The 18,814-nt window shown below is 34.9% G+C and overlaps 3 protein-coding genes across 3 annotated transcripts; 2 read left to right on the forward strand and 1 right to left on the reverse strand.

Moving 5' to 3' along the window:
- Positions 1-412: 412 nt before the first annotated feature.
- LOC110739656 (probable serine/threonine-protein kinase At1g54610) lies at positions 413-7,726 on the forward strand. Its single transcript, XM_021920110.1, has 7 exons — positions 413-1,272; positions 1,395-1,685; positions 5,120-5,437; positions 5,625-5,852; positions 6,228-6,328; positions 6,438-6,561; positions 7,101-7,726. Exons 1-7 carry the CDS (start codon positions 961-963, stop codon positions 7,452-7,454), a joined length of 1,728 nt encoding a protein of 575 aa, XP_021775802.1. The 5' UTR covers positions 413-960; the 3' UTR covers positions 7,455-7,726.
- A 1,497-nt stretch (positions 7,727-9,223) lies between these two features.
- LOC110739659 (sorbitol dehydrogenase-like) lies at positions 9,224-10,867 on the forward strand. Its single transcript, XM_021920114.1, has 6 exons — positions 9,224-9,354; positions 9,495-9,562; positions 9,665-9,901; positions 10,017-10,307; positions 10,395-10,582; positions 10,675-10,867. The coding sequence occupies exons 1-6, from the start codon at positions 9,243-9,245 to the stop codon at positions 10,865-10,867; spliced, it is 1,089 nt and encodes a 362-aa protein (XP_021775806.1). The 5' UTR covers positions 9,224-9,242.
- A 5,477-nt stretch (positions 10,868-16,344) lies between these two features.
- LOC110739658 (sorbitol dehydrogenase-like) lies at positions 16,345-18,225 on the reverse strand. The gene is made up of 6 exons (XM_021920113.1): positions 18,050-18,225; positions 17,840-17,907; positions 17,505-17,741; positions 17,118-17,408; positions 16,843-17,030; positions 16,345-16,747 (listed from the first exon to the last, which is right to left on the reverse strand). Exons 1-6 carry the CDS (start codon positions 18,159-18,161, stop codon positions 16,555-16,557), a joined length of 1,089 nt encoding a protein of 362 aa, XP_021775805.1. The 5' UTR covers positions 18,162-18,225; the 3' UTR covers positions 16,345-16,554.
- Between the last annotated feature and the right edge of the window lie 589 nt (positions 18,226-18,814).

Below are 18,814 nucleotides of genomic sequence, written 5' to 3' on the forward strand. Positions count from 1 at the left end.
TTTGGTTGAATCAAACTTCTCAAATAAGATTTGTCAATTGAAAATGTCATTAAATTCGTATTGATATACACTTTCCCAAAATGATTTATTTAATTTTTTTTATCATAACTTTTAAAAATTATAAAATTAAAGCTTTTTAGTGATACATAATGTAATTGAAAAAATAAATCTAATTTGATTATTACTAAAATCAGTAAAAACGAGGTATAAACCTAAATAGCTAAAATTATACATAACCTAAGTCATATTGTATCGAATCATTATTTAGATATATTATTATTATTATTATTTATTTATTTTTTTCTAATTGATCAATTAAAAATCATACTATATTAATTTCAAATTTCATTCCAAATCATTTGAGTCGAATCAAATTCATCATCACAAACCCTTCAATCTCAACCCCAAAAAGGGGAAGTTTATGACTCCGTGTGAGAACCCGAGGACCCCAAGTTGAAATGTAGCACTAGTACTAGTAAAAAGACTAAAAAAACTAAACCCCTTTTCCTTCAACTTCAGTCCTTTTCAAGTTTTCATATCGTCAAACAAACTCCCCTTTCTACTCTTTTCAACTACACAATTCCACCCTCCCAAAACATAAAATAAAATAGAAATCAATAAAAAGTAGCCTTTTTCATATTTCAATTTTCATTTTCTCTCTCCTCAAAAATCAGTTCTACTTATTCTGCCATTGCAAAGCTGCAAAACTTTAGCTGAAACAAACCCTCATAAATTTTCTCTCTCCTCCTTTCCATTGAAATGAAATCCAACCAATCATACAAATTTGCAGTAAATGTATTTGTCCCCTTTTAGATACCCCTCATTTACTCCTACCACCTCACTCCCTCACTCCTACTTCTACTCACACCTCTAACAACAACAACAACCCACCTCCCCTCTTTTTCTCTCTCCTCCGGCCCGACCCGACCCGTTTACCCGATGCGGCGGCGGCGCCTCTAAATGGGTTGTATCATTAGCCGGCGAAGACCCGCCGGAACTCCACCGCCGGCGCCGGAAAACCCAACTCACCGCCGCCGTGCTTCTTCCCTTTCCTTAGGAAGGGACTCTCTTTCTCCTAATACTAGTAGTAGTAAACTTCCTCGTTATTCCTCTAATTTCTCAACGACTGAGCTCCGGCGCCACGTCATCGACCCTTATGGAGGTGGGCCCACTACCCATCATGGGTGGCCCACTTGGCTTGCTGACGCTGTTGGTGATGTCATTAATCGGTTCTCCCCTCGCCGTGCTAGTACCTTCCAAAAGCTCGATAAGGTTCGTCTCTTAAAAGTTCTTCCTGTTTCGACTTTTTTTAATTTTTTGAGTTAATGGTGGGGAATAGGGAATACCCTTTTGATTGATTGTTTGTTTTTTGTTGTTGTTGTTGTGGTTTTTAGATTGGGCAAGGAACGTATAGCAATGTATATAAAGCAAGAGATTTGGTAACAGGGAATATAGTGGCATTGAAGAAGGTTAGGTTTGATAATTTAGAGCCTGAAAGTGTAAAGTTTATGGCAAGAGAGATCATAGTATTGAGCAAACTTGATCATCCTAATGTTATCAAACTTCAAGGTTTAGTTACTTCTCGAATGTCTTCGAGTTTATATTTGGTTTTTGATTACATGGAGCATGATCTTTCTGGCCTTTCTGCTTCACTTGGTGCTGGTAATAAGTTCACTGAGCCACAGGTACTTTACTTTTTCGATATTTTTAACTCGTTTCCGAGATTAATTGTCAAGTTGATAGTGTAATTTGGACAGAAAAACTAAATCTGGATGGTGGGTAGTATTTGATTTGTTTGGTTGTTTATTGTTTAATACGAACTTTGTAATTTACTTGATTCGGTTTTTCTTTTTAATTATTAATTGTGCTGCTTGTCATTTAGTTTCTTGGGTTCTTTCTTGATAGTTGTTTTGACAGTAGTAATTTAATGGAGAATCTTGAGCAATGGGGGCCTCAAGTTCTGCAAAATTTTTTGTATCTAATTACAAATTTTGTGGTTATAAAACTAAATTGAGTTTGTCTTCTTATTACTTGGGAAAGTCTGAGTTATCCTGTCCCCTTTTCTGCTGATAGAAAAAGCCAAGCAGCTGAGAGTGCAGGATGTGACTGTTTTACTAAGATTAGATGCCTGAGTTTTTGCAATAGCATTTGGACTGGAGGTTATTGTGGTTCATTGGATATTTATCGGTTTTTATCCGAATTTTTAAGTCCAGAGTACAATACTCGTTTGTCCCCCTTATGTTTGTTTTCCCTTACAAGCTTTGCTTATGTTTGTCTTCTTATTTGGATCTGTGATGCAAAACATTATTTTAACAGCTATAACAACATAGCATGTGCCCTGCTTTAGGTGGGGTTTGGAGAGGTTTAAATTTATGCGGCCTTACTGCTAACCATGTCTAAACTGATAGTGAGACTGTGTTTGGATGCAACACATTTCCGGCCATGTAACTTTAAATTGTTGTGTCGGACTTCCTCTGGCAATTGATACCCCGGAGCATATCAACCACATTAAATATCATGTTTTAGTGGTCTAGCCCCTGAATCAGAATATAATTATTTGGTTGTTGTACTCTTAAATGTTTTTATAGATAAAAAAATCTCTGGATTTGGCAGTTTTCTTACTAAGTATCTCGAGAAGATTGTCTAAGCTCTTCCAGTCTTCCCCTTTTTTTGCATGGAGTTACATCAGAGAGATCTGTGGATGGATTCAGTTCCTAAGAGGTCTGTGGATTTAGTATATATTGTATATGCTCTCAGAAGTCTTTATGACAATATTAATGTATGGATGTTACTATATTATGCCGTTTGCAATCACATCTTTTCCGTGGATGTTCAATTGAAGAAGCTTAAGATTTGTCTAATATCAGACATTCCTGGGAAAAAAGAAACCTTTAGTGTTTGTAGATGTTTTCAATGAAACCGGACATTGTTTCTTCCCTGCAAATCTCATCACTGTATTTGAGCTGAAATTTAAGTAAAGCCAGCATTTTAAGAAATTATATTAGTCTTCAGCTAGATTTAGGGAAAAAATACATGTTGATGGTCTGAGGTAGAGATATCAGGATTACTTTGGGAGATTCACAGCAGCCTGTGATTATTCATACACAATGACATTCTTTCTAAAAAAGTTTAAATGGGTCACGCTAATATGTGAGAAAGGGTGTGAAAGACATTTTGGGACTTTGGAGATCCAAAACTAACCATCTTTCTTCATTCTCATGTAAATTATAAAGATATGAGTTCCATCTTTCTTCATCCTGAATGGGTAAATGTGTTTTGACGAAGCTTGGAGTATGAAATAAAGAAATTGAAACTTTGGGGCTGTTTGGTTGGCCTCATTGGAAAGAAGGAATTGAGAAAGAGATAAGAAAGCTGGAAAGGAAAGCTAACAAAATCCCCCAATGCCCTATGCTGTTTGGTTGAATGAAGAAAGTGACCTGAAACCCTTTGTGACATTTTACAAACAGTACAACCACCACTGCTCTTCACCAATAACCAAGCCAATGCTGGCAAGTTAGATAATGGGTTACAGTTGGCATGTGGCATCTTCCATTGCAACTGAAGTCACTGCCTTCCACCATTATAGAAGGATGTATATGGACAATATGGTCAATTTGATCATCTAATCTCTAGATCCAGAGCTTTCATGGTCAAAATACACCATCCAAATCCTTAATTAGAATCTTGGCAAATTGATGTACGTCTCTTCTTTTCTTTTTCTCTCTAATTTGTTGGTGATCAGGGTGGTTACGATGGTGAGTATGTGGCACATTGTTGGTGAATGTGAATCTTGTAATGGCCATGGGGTTTAGGATGTTGATTATCATGGTCATAGGGGTATCAAGTTGGTGTTTGAGGTGACTAAGTGATGATAAAATTATGGTGGTGCAAATGGTGGTGGTTGGTACTTTGGTAGTGGTCAAGTTATGGAAGTGGCTGGTGGACTTGGGTCAAACTGGTGGTTGGGTGATGGGGGTAATTGGTCAAAGATGGTCAAGGGTAGTCATGGTATGGAGGAAGTTGGGGGAATTCTCAACTCCCAAGTTGGGATGGAGAATCTCTGTAGAGCAGTATTTGGAAACTCAGCAAAGCAAAAGGGGAGAAAGGAATAAAAAAATGTCAACCAAACAATCACCAAGGATAAACAGGGTTTAATTTCCTTTCCCTTACCCTTCTGCCCCACCTTCCAAAGAATTCCAACCATATAGCCTCTTACTGTAGTGTTTTAGTTATGTACAAATAGATATAGTTGATGTAATTCAATCTACATGATACTAACTTTTTTGAGTGTTTTAAGTATGAAAATACTCCAAAAACACTTATGGGGATTGCTGAATTCATCCTTTTTTTTTTTGTTTTTTTTTTTTTAAATTTTTTTTTTGACAATCAATAAGAAAGAAAAAAATTCAACAAAGTTGATACTTCCTCCGTTAAATATTAATTGCAAATTTGCAACAAAAGAATATTTTTGTCTCACAAATAATACCCCTTTGTTGCAATTAATATTTAACGGAGGAAGTATTTGATACTTTGTCCTTAGGGTTTTAACACTGAATAGAATTTCTGAATGAATAATTGTTTAGTGTATTCAAGAATTCGAGATGAATGTAAAAACCTTATGATTGGCGCCGGCTTAATATATTACGTTCTGTCGTTTGTTAACTGGGGCAGTATGACACCCCTTTGTGAGGCAGTGAGGCTGTAGATTTGCTGTTTAAACAGTACCTGCAGTGTATGACTTGAGAGAATCATTAATAAATGACCGAAGATTTGGTATAATCTGTGATTCTGCACTGGCTGCCTGCACATGCCACTGCAAGTTTATGATAGATAACGAAGAAAAGAATGAAAACAAGGTCGCCACCCTGACCAATGAGGCAAAAGCTTGCTCAAATATTTCTTTAATAGATTTTTGCTCGGATATTATGTATAGCTGGATGTGTTAATAAAAATATACTATTTCTTTTTCTTCTACACACTGATCCATTCCAAGTATGTTGTATCTCAATTTATTGACTTCATGCTCTAAATATGTTTTTGCTGCTCTGAGTTTCATTTATTAGCTGCTTGTTTCAAATGATTAAGGCTGACTGATTAGTAAACACTGAATGATTTTTAGGTGAAGTGTTTCATGAAGCAGCTAATATCTGGGCTTGAGCATTGCCACAACAATGGAGTTCTGCACCGTGACATTAAAGGCTCCAATCTCTTAATTGACAATGAAGGAGTTCTTAAGATAGCTGATTTTGGATTAGCTACAATTTACAATCCTAGTCAAAAGCAACCTATGACCAGTCGAGTTGTCACCCTATGGTATCGTCCTCCAGAACTGCTTCTTGGAGCCACAAATTATAGTGTTGGTGTTGACCTTTGGAGTGCTGGCTGCATTCTGGCAGAATTACTAGCTGGAAAGCCAATTATGCCAGGACGGACCGAGGTGTTGCATTTCTCCAAGATCTCATGATTCGATTGACAATTTATAAGCTTCATTTTTGCAACATGTCCTTTATCCTTGTGTGGGATATATTTCTCACCATTGACCATGTTTTTTTTTTTTCTAGGCTAAATGTTTTGAATTTTTGTTCTAGACTAGTAATTCACATTTATATCTATTGTGTGTCCAGGTAGAGCAGCTTCACAAGATATTCAAGTTGTGTGGCTCTCCTTCTGAAGAGTACTGGAAAAAATATAAGCTACCAAATGCTACTCTTTTCAAGCCACAGCAGCCCTACAAGCGTTGTATTTCAGAGACCTTTAAAGAATTCCCCCCTTCTTCCCTCCCACTAGTTGATTCACTTCTTTCAATAGATCCTGAAGGACGAGGCACTGCTACTGATGCTTTAAATGGTGAAGTGAGTATTTTATCGGACACTGCATGTTTTGAACCGAAAAATTAAAGGCTTATCTTTGAACTCCTTGTGTTATGTATGATAATTTATATTATTCACTCGTCAACAAGTGTCCACCTTCCACTAGATAGAACAATCTCAGGCGTAAAAAGAGAAATGGAGATTTTGAATAGCAGTTAGGCTGCTCAGTTTGATCTTATTGGCTGTTATTGCTTTTTAGTTTGACTATCTGATTTCACATACATACATTGGTTTTGCTATTTAGCTATTGCAAGTAAAGATGGTGTCTTCTTTTTCCCCCCTCCCCTAATGAGATGAAAGAATAGGTTGGTTTAATATGTAAGCTTACATAAATTGTTTGGTTGCCTTCATGTATAGTTCTTCTCATCTGAACCTCATGCTTGTGAGCCGTCTACTTTGCCAAAGTATCCTCCCAGCAAAGAATTAGATGTAAAGCTACGGGATGAAGCTGCAAGAAGGTTTACACTACCTCCTCTTTTATTGCACTTGTTTTATATTGTTATACTTTCACTAAATTTGCCAGTTATCTTCATAGTGCTTACTGTCAAATTGCCACCTTTATAATAGGCAAAGGGGCTTAAGTGGAAAATCTAGCATTGCTGATGGTGCCAAGAGAGTTAGAATACGTGACCGAGCTGGCCGTGCAATTCCTGCTCCAGAGGCAAATGCTGAGCTACAAACAAATTTGGATGTATGTTTAACAAGCTTTATTTTATGCATCTGTTTTTCCTTTTTGCTTCTGTCACTTTATTTGGTGACTGAAGCAAGTGACTTGCTGTGGCAGAATTTCGTGGGATGCCTTTTTTGGGTTTCTTCACTGCTGCCTTCTACATTGCATGTCTCATCAGTAGTCTCAGGAATGTGCTGCAAATGATTTATTCTGTGCAAATGAAATTTAGTATAAATCAGTACTTCATATAACGAAAACACTAAGAATCAGTAAAAATCAGTCTTAATCACTAAATTCCTTTAGATCAGTGAAATTCAGGTGAAGCTAGAGAATAATGCCTTTGAAGTTAGAATACAATATACATGCATTGTTTAGTTTCAATGCAAAACTTTGATAATTAATATCTTAAAAATGCTACAAGATAAAAAATTATGATAAGTTGATATTCCTGTGTAAGTACTTATAGAGATGAATTTGTTTTCCTTGCGGGAAAAATACTAGAGAAAAGTTTGTCTTGTTATGGGATGCAGCAACTAATTATCTACCTTTGAGTTTTCCAGAGGATGAGATTTGTGACACAAGCAAATGCAAAGAGCAAAAGTGAAAAGTTCCCTCCGCCCCATCAAGATGGAGCTGTCGGAGTTCCTCTAGATACAGCCAGTAATGGTCCTCTGTCCTTTGGCCCGACTGAGCATTCCTTTGATACATCACATTTGAAGCCTGCATTGTCAAAATCCAGAAGCGTAACGCCTGCTGAGGGGCCTTCAAGAAAGAAGAGAACCAATAAAGAGCAGGACTTGGCTTCGTCGTGGAAATTCTTCCATGCATGGAAACCATCAACCATTGGGCTGTCTATGGATCTAATGTTCAAGGGTAAAGGGTCAATGACACGGGTATCTAGCAGTAGAAAGTAAGCGCGCATCTTCAACTTCTCCCTTTCACAAACTGAAGGGACATTCTTCAATCATAATTTTTAGTTTTTAAAGTTATGGAGGTGTAGTATGTAACGCAACCGTGCTGGAAGTTTTTGTATACTAATACACAAGGTTAGTTGTACAGTTGGTCATAGCTAATGCTACCTATTTTGATGTATCTGATATTGTCTATATACTACGAAGTTTCTATTAGTAACTCATTCAAAGTTAAAATTATGTACCCATTTGTTTTAAAGTAACTTCAAGTCTTCAACCCTTTCACACTTAACCATCCACTGTGCCACTACTAGCTCTTTCGCCTCAAAAGATTAAACTTTCTAACCTTGTTTACAGATTAATTACTTTTTCTTTGATGTATAAGGACTTAAGGAGGTATGAGGACTTTAGGGGAGTTTAAGACGATGTATACATGATTCAATTCTAGCTAGGCTACGACCTCATTGGTTGTACGGTTGTACCTCCTATTCTTCACACATTTTTGCTCTAATTATTCTTGTAGGTCGCAATACAATTTCAACAACACATTAAAAGATTTAATTAGTATTCACTTCACCTAAATTTCACTAATGTTATATTGTATATACGTGTACCTTAGTCCTTCCCATGAAATTTTTTCCACATTGATGGGATAATTAGTTATATTTTAAGAAAAAATCATAATTTTTTTTGCTAATTAACAATTAAAAATATCAATGATCAAACTTATGTATTTATGAATACGCCCAAAAATATGAATATATTTTGTATATGACAGAGGGAGTACAGAATATCGTATAATCTGTATATGTATGGCCTCATAGTCATGGCCCTCTGGCCTCATCTAGCCACGCTTACTAATTAAAGAGGGCAGTTGTGTAATGAATTAGATTTTGATGGGATGTATATGTCTACCCACCATTTTGCATGATTTTTTTTTTTCCTATCATTTTACTTTCTAGGATAATACATGCATATTGAAAGTACTAATAAATGGATAATGATCTATTCGTAAACATTTTTAATAATACTCTGTATACCAAAACGGGATTGATAAATACAGTACAGTAATTATTATGGATTGATAACTAAAGCAAAATTTTAGGCCAAGTAAATTCTGTTTGAGTGAAATCTTTTTATATACACCCAGATACCTGGTCATCTATATAGAAGATTTACAGTTTCATTCTAGTAAAAAGGTATTAAATATAATGATACTCGTATATTAGTATTTTAAGATTATATACTGAGATGAATAGAGATTTTACATAATAATCATAAAAAATAGTCAAAAGAGTGTGTGAATAATAAAAATATTCCAACATTGTGATTAAAGAGTATAATATGGATAGTTATCATAAATCTATGTGACCAGAGATGCCACTGATGACGACTATATAATACTTTGTAAGATGCGTTTTTATATCTTTAAATTAAAAATCTTAGTGGATTATTTTTATTTAATCTGGGTTATATGGATAATGACATTTTTTTGGATAGCATAAAAAGGAAGATCAGATAATATGGTTATGAAAAAAAAAAAAAAAAAAGAAAGATAAATCATAAAATCAAATTGGATATAGTATATTGAAAGATCAAGATATTAATCCTTGAGATAAACCCACAATCTCATAGGATAGCTATCAAATGACAAAGTTAATCCAAATTAACAAACAATAATCTCTTATAATTTTCCCTATATAAATCCTTCACCCATTAATCAATATCCACAACATATAAATCATTTAAGTATTGTGTGATAAACTCGAAAAGAGAGAAATTTAGGATAAAATGGGTAAAGGAGGAAGTGTAACTGATGTTGCTTCTCTTTCAGAGAACAAGGCTGCTTGGTTATATGGAGTTAATGATCTTCGCATTCTTCCTTTTAAGATCCCTGCTCTCGGTAATTAACTTATATTCATCTAGTTTTAAATTAAATGTCACGTTATTAGTGTAATTTAAACTAATAATGTGTGTGAGCACGTGACAAAATAAATAATTTTTATTAGAATATTAAAGGTAACATAATTTTTTTTGTGACAGGACCTCAAGATGTGAGAGTAAGAATGAAGGCTGTTGGGATTTGTGGTAGTGATGTGCACTACTTAAAGGTACTTTCATATGTTACATATACATTAAATTATGCAAATTAAATAATATTCTCATAATTAATTGTAATGCTAATTTTATTGTATTATGGTTAACTTGACTAGACAATGAGCTGTGGTGACTACCATGTCGAAGAGCCTATGGTGATCGGTCATGAATGTGCTGGGATCATTGAAGAAGTCGGTAGCGAGGTTACTTCACTCATTCCGGGGGATCGAGTAGCTCTTGAGCCCGGGATTGGTTGTTGGCGGTGTGACAGGTGCAAAGAAGGGTCTTACAATCTCTGCCCTGACATGCGCTTCTTTGCTACCCCTCCCATTCATGGATCTCTTGCTGATCAGGTTTATATCTAATTAATACATACCTTAATTATTCATTATTGTAAGGTCTACTAATATGAAATTCATTATTGTAAGGTCCACTAATATGAAATTCATGAATGTTATGTGTATGTAGATTGTGCATCCTGCAGACTTATGTTTCAAGCTGCCTGAAAATGTCTCATTAGAGGAAGGTGCAATGTGTGAGCCATTGAGTGTTGGTGTGTATGGTTGTCGCCGAGCTAATGTTAGTGCTGAGACTACTGTTTTGATCATTGGGGCTGGACCTATTGGCCTTGTTGCCTTGCTATCAGCTCGTGCTTTTGGCGCGCCTAGGATTGTTGTGGCAGATGTGGATGATCATCGTCTCTCTGTTGCAATGAGCCTTGGTGCTGATGGAATTGTTAAAGTTTCATCAACTAAGGAGGTTTGATTATGCTTTACAAATTACCTATAAACCACTTGATGATTGTTGTTTGGAAACGAATATCTAAAAGAAATGTTTTTCTTGCAGTTTGTTTCAGCTGAAGTTGATGAGATAAAGAAAGTGATGGGAAAAGATATAGATGTCACTTTGGATTGTGCTGGTTTTGAGAAAACTGTGTCAACTGCTTTCGGGGCTACTCGTAATGGCGGTAAGGTTTGTTTGATTGGAATGGGTCATTGCAATATGACCGTTCCTCTTACCCCAGCTGCATCAAGGTAAACATACATCTTATAACTTTATGATATTAATTAAAGTAATTTTTCAAGAAAGTTTATGTATAAATTTTGTTATGTTGTCTATGTCACAGGGAGGTAGATGTGCTGGGAGTGTTCCGTTACAAGAATACTTGGCCACAATGCATTGAGTTCATAAGCAGTGGGAAGATTGATGTGAAACCTCTCATTACTCACCGATTTGGATTCACTCAAGAAGATGTCATGAAGGCTTTCGAAACAAGTGCTAAGGGTGGCAAAGCCATTAAGGTCATGTTCAACCTTTGAAGGGTGACGATAGATTTAAGGATTATATATTCACCATAGCATACAATAAGTGTAAAGATCCCTAAGATTGAACATTTATAATTAAATGCTATTATATAATGAGTTTCGAATTAAAAATCTCAATTTCAAGTATTATATTTTTCAGTCCATCAACAAATTTTTAAAGGCTTGAGATTGATCATTGGCTACTTGCAAGATTATTAACAATTTCATTATCTTTAACACAGTGTTTTCCAATAGGCAATTACTCTATATGTCATTGTGCAAAGCAAATTTTCCCCCGTAGCTGAAGGTAGGTTTGGGGAGTGGGAATTTTTACTCTTAACATTGGTGCACTATTATTAAGTAACTTATCATTGAGATATTAAAGTAATACCATTGTGTGCACCTAGTTGCAGGGGTGGTTCTGAGCATGTGTAGGGTGGTCGATCGCACAAAGCCCCCTAAGTGAAACAATTATAAAAGGGCCCCGATTTTTGAATTTAGTAACATATTTTTCCTAAAAAAAAATATTTTTAGGGCCCAACTTAACAAAATTGTACCGGGCCACTTTCATTGTTAGCATTTGTAGCCCCGCCTCTGCCTAGTTGATCTGTGTACTTTATGAAGTTCGGATTATGCTTAGATCAATCCCGTGTGGTTTCTTGGGTTATCAAATAATACATAGTGCGATACAGTCAAAACAAGATATTTTATTATGAAATAATAGATACCTCGGAGATGGGTAAATTTATCAGCAGACTCTCTATTTTTGTTGCATCTAATTGGTTTTTTTTTGTTATAAGAAAAAAAAAATTAGATGGTTAGAAATCCTTTATTTTTTAAACCTAATCGCTCTTTTGATTTTGGAATTTAGACTAAAGTTTTTATCAATATACTCGGGGATGCCCTCAGCGCCGAGGAACATGTACTAGGGTGTATGTGTGACTCGTTCCGATTATGAGCTGGAACAAAAACAAAAGAAATAATTTTTCCAGTATCAATGATCAGTACTGGTGAATGGAATAGTATAAAACTCCTGTCACTATCTAAAACGAATAAAATGAAAAAGATCTATTCATCTATTGAGTATGAAATTTATGGTTTCTGTCAGTCTAAATCGGATTTAAGATACGACAATTAAAATTTCCCATTGGTAGCGAACGTTATCCATTTAGCGGGGAATCCTTTTTTAAGAGCAAAAAATTCCTGCTCCCATTTTTAGAAGAACGGACTAACAGGGTCAGCTATCCAGCTAACTTTCAAAATTAAATACCGTTATTGTATAGGTGGATCTCATTGTGAAAGACCTATTACTGGATAATTCATGGGTAGAGCCAAAATGTTTGAACCTACTTGGGTGTTGAGCATTTATTTGTAAGAGCAGAATTTCTTTCCATGTATAATTACAACTTCGGAAAGTAGGATTTAATAAATAGGTTCTTACAGGGAACCTTTTAGATGGATAAGATCCATATTCTGGATCCATTTGGTTCTTTTGATTCTTGCTCGAGCCGGATGATGAAAAATTCTCATGTCCGGTTCTTTCGGGGGATGAATCGAATCTCTAAGAAAAGAATTCACCTATCCTAATAACAAAAAAACCTGACTTGAATGATCCTGTATTAAGGGCTAAATTAGCGAAAGGCATGGGGCATAATTATTACGGGGAGCCCGCATGGCCTAATGATCTTTTATATATTTTTCCTGTAGTAATTTTAGGTACTATTGCGTGTAACGTAGGCTTGGCAGTTTTAGAACCATCAATGATTGGTGAGCCGGCGGATCCATTTGCAAAAGTTTCCATTTTAGAAGGTTTATCGAAATAATTAATATGGGGCAACATTTGAACATGTATCGAGGATTTACTTATTCAATTCTAATGTTTTGCTTATTGTTAGTGGCGTTGAACACCTTTGCTTCTAGAATCAACAAATTTAAGTTAATCTTTTGACAACATATCAAATTAATTTATGTTTTCACATGTTAAGGGTTTCACTTTTTTCTCAACTTATATGAAAATAATTTTAGAAGTTGTTGCGTTTATTAATCATCAGTTGGCCGGCCTAGGATGGGGATGGGATGCAGGATGAGGTTTTGTTTTGGTAAAAATCTTGTTGCATTAACTCTATATTAATATGAGCTGCTCAGAAAATTTGAGTGTGTTTATGATTCAGTTTTCTCTTTTAAATGAAGTTTTCAAATGAAGCAGGCATAAATTTTTGGCAGACTTGCTATAATTCACTGATAGCATTTCTTTATTCAGCCATTTTTCATCCGAAAACCAATAGCACAGCAGTTGCAGCAATAAATAAAGAAGCATATTATTATTTAGCAAAATCATTTTAGGTTCATGTATAGGTACAAGCTATACTTCACCACTAAACCATCATCATGCTTGTAATCATTATAGGCACAAGCATGATGATGGTTTAGTGGTGAAGAAGAGATTTATGGATCCAAGTATAACTCTTCTTCACCACTAAACCATCATCATGCTTGTACCCTCACTAGGCTCATAGCCCTGTATTGCTCTTTAGTTTCAGTTCTGCTTACATGTTTCCATCTCTTCTAGCTTTTGGATGATTCTCCTGTGTCTCAGTTTCTGATCATGAAAGTAGCGGATTCTGTTTTTTTTTTCCTCTGCCTCTTTAGCATTTGTATGTCAGAATGTGCTTATGGTAGCACAATACACGAGCAAGCATAACAAAAAAAAAAAAAAAAAAATGACTATAAGAGCTGACATGTATGTACTTTCCAAGACATTCTTCCAAAACTCTACTTCTAATTTTACCTTTTGCTACACATGATGGGAAAATAATGAGAGTGTGAGACCCTTTTATCATGAAAAACGATTTTCTGAGTTTTCTGTTTGATTAAGTTATTCTTGAGTTGCCGTGCCATCGAGTTAGGGTGACATAATTTTATATATGGATATTCAGTTTTGATTCAGCGCTTAAGGATTCGGGGTTTCATAGGTTGCTGAAACCACTTTTGGATGCTATATCTCTGCTGATACAGTTGTCTATCATCCACGAAAAGAGGAGACAGATGAAATGGAAGACGGTGTAAAAGTATATCTGAAGTCACCTGCAGATGTTGGTGTGGACATTGCTTCTGCTTATTGAAATCGAGAAAGAGTGATAGATTCAACACATTAGGCTTTTTTTCTTAACATACAATCGATAATCACTATGTTATGCACTATAACTTTTAATTAGTGCTTGGTTAGTGACGTATTTTTTTTTTTTTACACTGCTATAGGATGTTTGGAAGGCAATTTTTTTTGTTTGTCTATATATGGCAAATCCTTAATTGCTTATGCTTTACTTGGCAATATAAGGCAAAAGGATGACGGTTTCTACACTCAGGGTTGTGCTTATAAAAAAGAATAGATATCGATATAGTTGCTTTACTTGGTGATGTAGAGCAAAGGGTTAATGAATTCTACACCAAGGTTGTGCTTGAAATCCTTGCTAGCTAGGCTATTATTTCAGGCCAATAACTAGATTGGTAAAATTAACACCCTTTTGACTCTTTGGTAAATTTGTTGGAAGATTATAAAATTATCTTATTAGGCAGGAAGGCGTGTTTCTCATCGAAAGAAACTGAAGTCTGAAGTAAAAGTGCCCCTGTAATCTCATGATGCATGAAGGAACCCTGAATTTTCCTTGTTTCTTAAACCAAAAGAACATTTTAGAAATTTATTATAAAACACACCCTGCATTTTATAATGATGTTGGCTAGGGAACTATCTAGTATGCTGTTTCAACCACAAATGTTTTGTCATAAACTTATAATTGATCCGTATCATTAAGAAGTTTGACACATTCTTCATTGGATGTCCAACGTAGATGTTAAACTCTGTTCTTTTCAGCTTATTACAGTAATATTTCATTGATAGATGTAACCAAGTGATCTCAGTCTATCTGATATGGATTTTTAAGACTAATATATATTTTTAAGGATGAATTAAGTGTGAAATTTATACTTTAGTAAACATTAATATCACAAGTATAAGCTATTAATGGTTTTCTATATACAATCCTTATAATCGTTTATTTCTACTTTGGCCTATGTGCATATGACAAACACCGCTTTGCCATCAGTTAACCTTATTAATTGCAGATGTGATAAGAGTCCTAATGTAGCAAATATAAGAGTATCTTTTTCATGAACTGAATTTTGACAGTATACCAGAGATTAACTTTTGTTTATCTGAGTTTGCAGAAACCAGTTAGTGTATATACAGTAGTAAGATTACGTATTGGAAAGTTGGAAACCTCTAAGATCCCATTACACTAACCAGTTTTTTTACCCCTGATTGTTTACTGGTTTTGCAGGGCTCGGTATTTATTCTGTGTGCTTTGAGTCCTCAAGATGTTTCAAAAATTCGCGGGGAAACTTTCTCCCTATGGAATAGAAGTTATAAGGCTAAGAGATTTCTTGGTGTCAAATTTGACATCAAGCCTGACCTTTTGTGGTATCCATATCTATCATTGAGACTATCTATCTATTTAACTCTTGGGATTCTTAGTAGCACCAAGACGCAATGAGTTAAGACAGCAACAAAGATGGTAAGGGATTCTCACTAATACTCGTGTTGAGAAATCTTATTACAACCATCTCTAAGATTATAGAATGCATTGAGTCAAGACAACTACAAAGATGTTACAAACTCCGGAAGTCAATGCTACCCCTTAAGATGTACAAAGTCTTTTGACAAATTTACAATGGGTGTAGCCATGTATAGTGTATAACTGCACTTGTTACTCGTGATGAGATTCACCTGCCTATTTTGATTTGAATCCTCACAAAGCCCCCTGGTTCTAATGGCTTTGGTTCGCATTTCTTTCAATTTTATTGGCATATTGTTGGTCCTTCTGTAGTAGAGACTATCCAAGATTTTTTTTTTTACTTTCATGGATCTCATCCTTATCAGTTAAATCGTACTTTGATACCAAAAATGCAGTCTCCTAAATCTTCTCACCATTTTCGCCCAATCAGCTTTTGTAATACTATGAACAAAGCAATTTCGACAATCCTAGTTACAAGAATGAGTATTATTCTTAAGGAGCATTTCTTCCGGGGTGTTCTATCCAAGATAACCTTTTAGTACTCCAGGAAGTTCTTAATATGTTTTAGAAATCTAGTAATGAAATTGGTTGGTTATCTCTGAAGTTAAGTAAAGCCTATGAATATACATAATGTACTCATAGTAGCCTACTAGCAAGGATGATGATTTTGGAACCACCCTCAAGTCGCCCTAATTATTAGCTTAGGCAATTGTTTTTCAACCTGTTTACTAAAGAGTATAACAAGTAAGGCAACAGTTATTACTTTGCTCAAAATTAAGCAGTTTAACATAAACTAAACTTGTCCTCTTTGCTCAAAATTAAGCAGGGCAACATATAATTTTCATAAAATTTGGGAGAGCGAAAATCCCTACTACCCAAACTACATATAGGGGAAATTTTTGCGTTAAAACAGTGTGTAAAGATGATGTAGCTAATGATCAACATACTCAGGCCTTCATGGATGAAAATTACTAAGAATAGAAAATTTATTTGTGGAAACTCGTTACATAATCAAAATCTTAATTTACAACTGTATCTTAGAGATCCTAAAAAAGTAGGATACACTTTATTGTTTGTTCTGGTGAAAATAGTCAAAATACTAATCAACTAATGCCCTAATCCGTTGATCCTCTAAAGGTTGAACATGACCTTAATAGCTTTGCCACCCTTAGCACTAGTCTCGAAAGCCTTCACCACATCTTCTTGAGTGAATCCAAATCGGTGAGTAATCAAAGGTTTCACATCAATCTTCCCGGTGCTTATGAACTCTATACATTGTGGCCATGTATTCTTGTATCGGAAAACACCCAACACGTCTACTTCCCTGTGATACATGTGCAACAACATAACAAAATTAATATATGACCAATGTTTTCTTGAGAAAAAACTTTAAATCAAAAACTTATAACTGATGTTTACCTTGATGCAGCTGGTGTAAGAGGAACAGTCATATTGCAATGACCCATTCCAATCAAACACACCTTACCACCACTACGAGTAGCACCGAAAGCAGTTGACACAGTTTTCTCAAAACCAGCACAATCCAAAGTTACATCTATATCTTTTCCCATTATTTTCTTTATCTCATCCACTTCTGCTGAGACAAACTGCAACAAAAACAAAAATTTACTTATTATAGATATTTGTAGTGCATTATATTAGAAGTGTACATAGTAGTTTGTAAAGCAACACACCTCTATAGTCGATGAAACTTTAACAACTCCATCAGCACCAAGGCTCTTTGCAACAGAGAGACGGTGATCATCCATATCTGCTACTACTATTCTAGGAGCACCAAAAGCACGAGCTGACAGCAATGTGACAAGGCCAATTGGTCCAGCACCAATGATCAAAACATTAGTCTCAGCACCAACATTAGCTCGGCGACAACCATACACACCAACACTTAATGGCTCACACATTGCCCCTTCTTCCAATGAGACATTTTCAGGCAGCTTGAAACATAAGTCTGCAGGATGCACAATCTACATACACAAATTCATGAATTTCATATACCATATTAGTGGACCTTATAATAATGAATAATCAATAATTAACGTATGTATTAATTAGATATAAACCTGATCAGCAAGAGATCCATGAATAGGAGGGGTAGCAAAGAAGCGCATATCAGGGCAGAGATTGTAAGACCCTTCTTTGCACCTGTTACACTGCCAACAACCAATCCCGGGCTCAAGAGCTACTCGATCCCCCGGAACGAGTGAATTGACCTCGCTTCCGACTTCTTCAATAATCCCAGCACATTCATGACCGATCACCATAGGCTCTTTCACATGGTAATCACCACAGCTCATTGTCTAATCAAGTCAAGTATAGCATGAATATGAATAATCATAAAAATATTATTTGCATAATTTATATCATATACTAGTATGAAATTTGCGTAAATATGTACCTTTAAATAATGCACATCACTCCCACAAATTCCAACAGCCTTCATTCTTACTCTCACATCTTTAGGTCCTGTCACATACCAAAATTATATGTTAACTTCAACATTATATATAACAAAAGAAATCAATAAGCAAATCATCTATTGAGGTATAAACTGTCACATTACTAGTTCAAACTACACTATTAATATATCGCTACATACAAATCTTACCGAGAGCATGGAGCTCAAAAGGAAGAATCCTAAGATCATTAACTCCATATAGCCAAGCAGCCCTGTTCTCTGAAAGAGAGGCAACTTCACCAACACTTCCTCCTTTTCCCATTATCTTTAATTTCTCTCTTTTTCACGTTTGTCACACTAAATTTAATAGAGTTAATAGCTTATTTTGTTGTGGTTTTTGATGTAGGGGTGATGAAGGCTTTATATAGGGAAATTATATATTAAAAGATAATTGTTTATTACTTTGGATTAATTTTAATTATATTATCTGATACTTATCCAATTATTCATAACAATAAACAGATTTGAATTATTCAAATTATGTGTTTTCCTCAATATAAGATAAACGTATATGTTTTCATGTTTTCAATTTTTTTATTGAAGATGCAACTTTATCTTTTTTCTTCATCTTCAATCAGTTATTTTTGATTTTATCTTTATCCTTTAAAATACATATTTCTTCTTTTTATTTACGAACAAAACGATTCTAAAAAAATATCTACTCCACATAATTTTGTTTATCTTATTATCCAATAATTAGATGATCTTCATAATCGATCATGACAATAATAAAAAAATATATATTAGGGTCGTTCGTTATAGTCGATCAAATACTACGTAATAATTTTAATATGCAATTATTATTTAAAATAATCACTGGGTATTAAAATAATCACTGGGTATTAAAAAAAAAAAAAAAAAAAAAATTAGGTTTAATTCTCACCAAATAAATAAGAGGTACAACAATAAAGGGTT

The sequence above is a fragment of the Chenopodium quinoa genome, unplaced genomic scaffold, assembly GCF_001683475.1.
Source record: "Chenopodium quinoa cultivar QQ74 unplaced genomic scaffold, ASM168347v1, whole genome shotgun sequence".
NCBI classification, from domain to species: domain Eukaryota; kingdom Viridiplantae; phylum Streptophyta; class Magnoliopsida; order Caryophyllales; family Amaranthaceae; genus Chenopodium; species Chenopodium quinoa.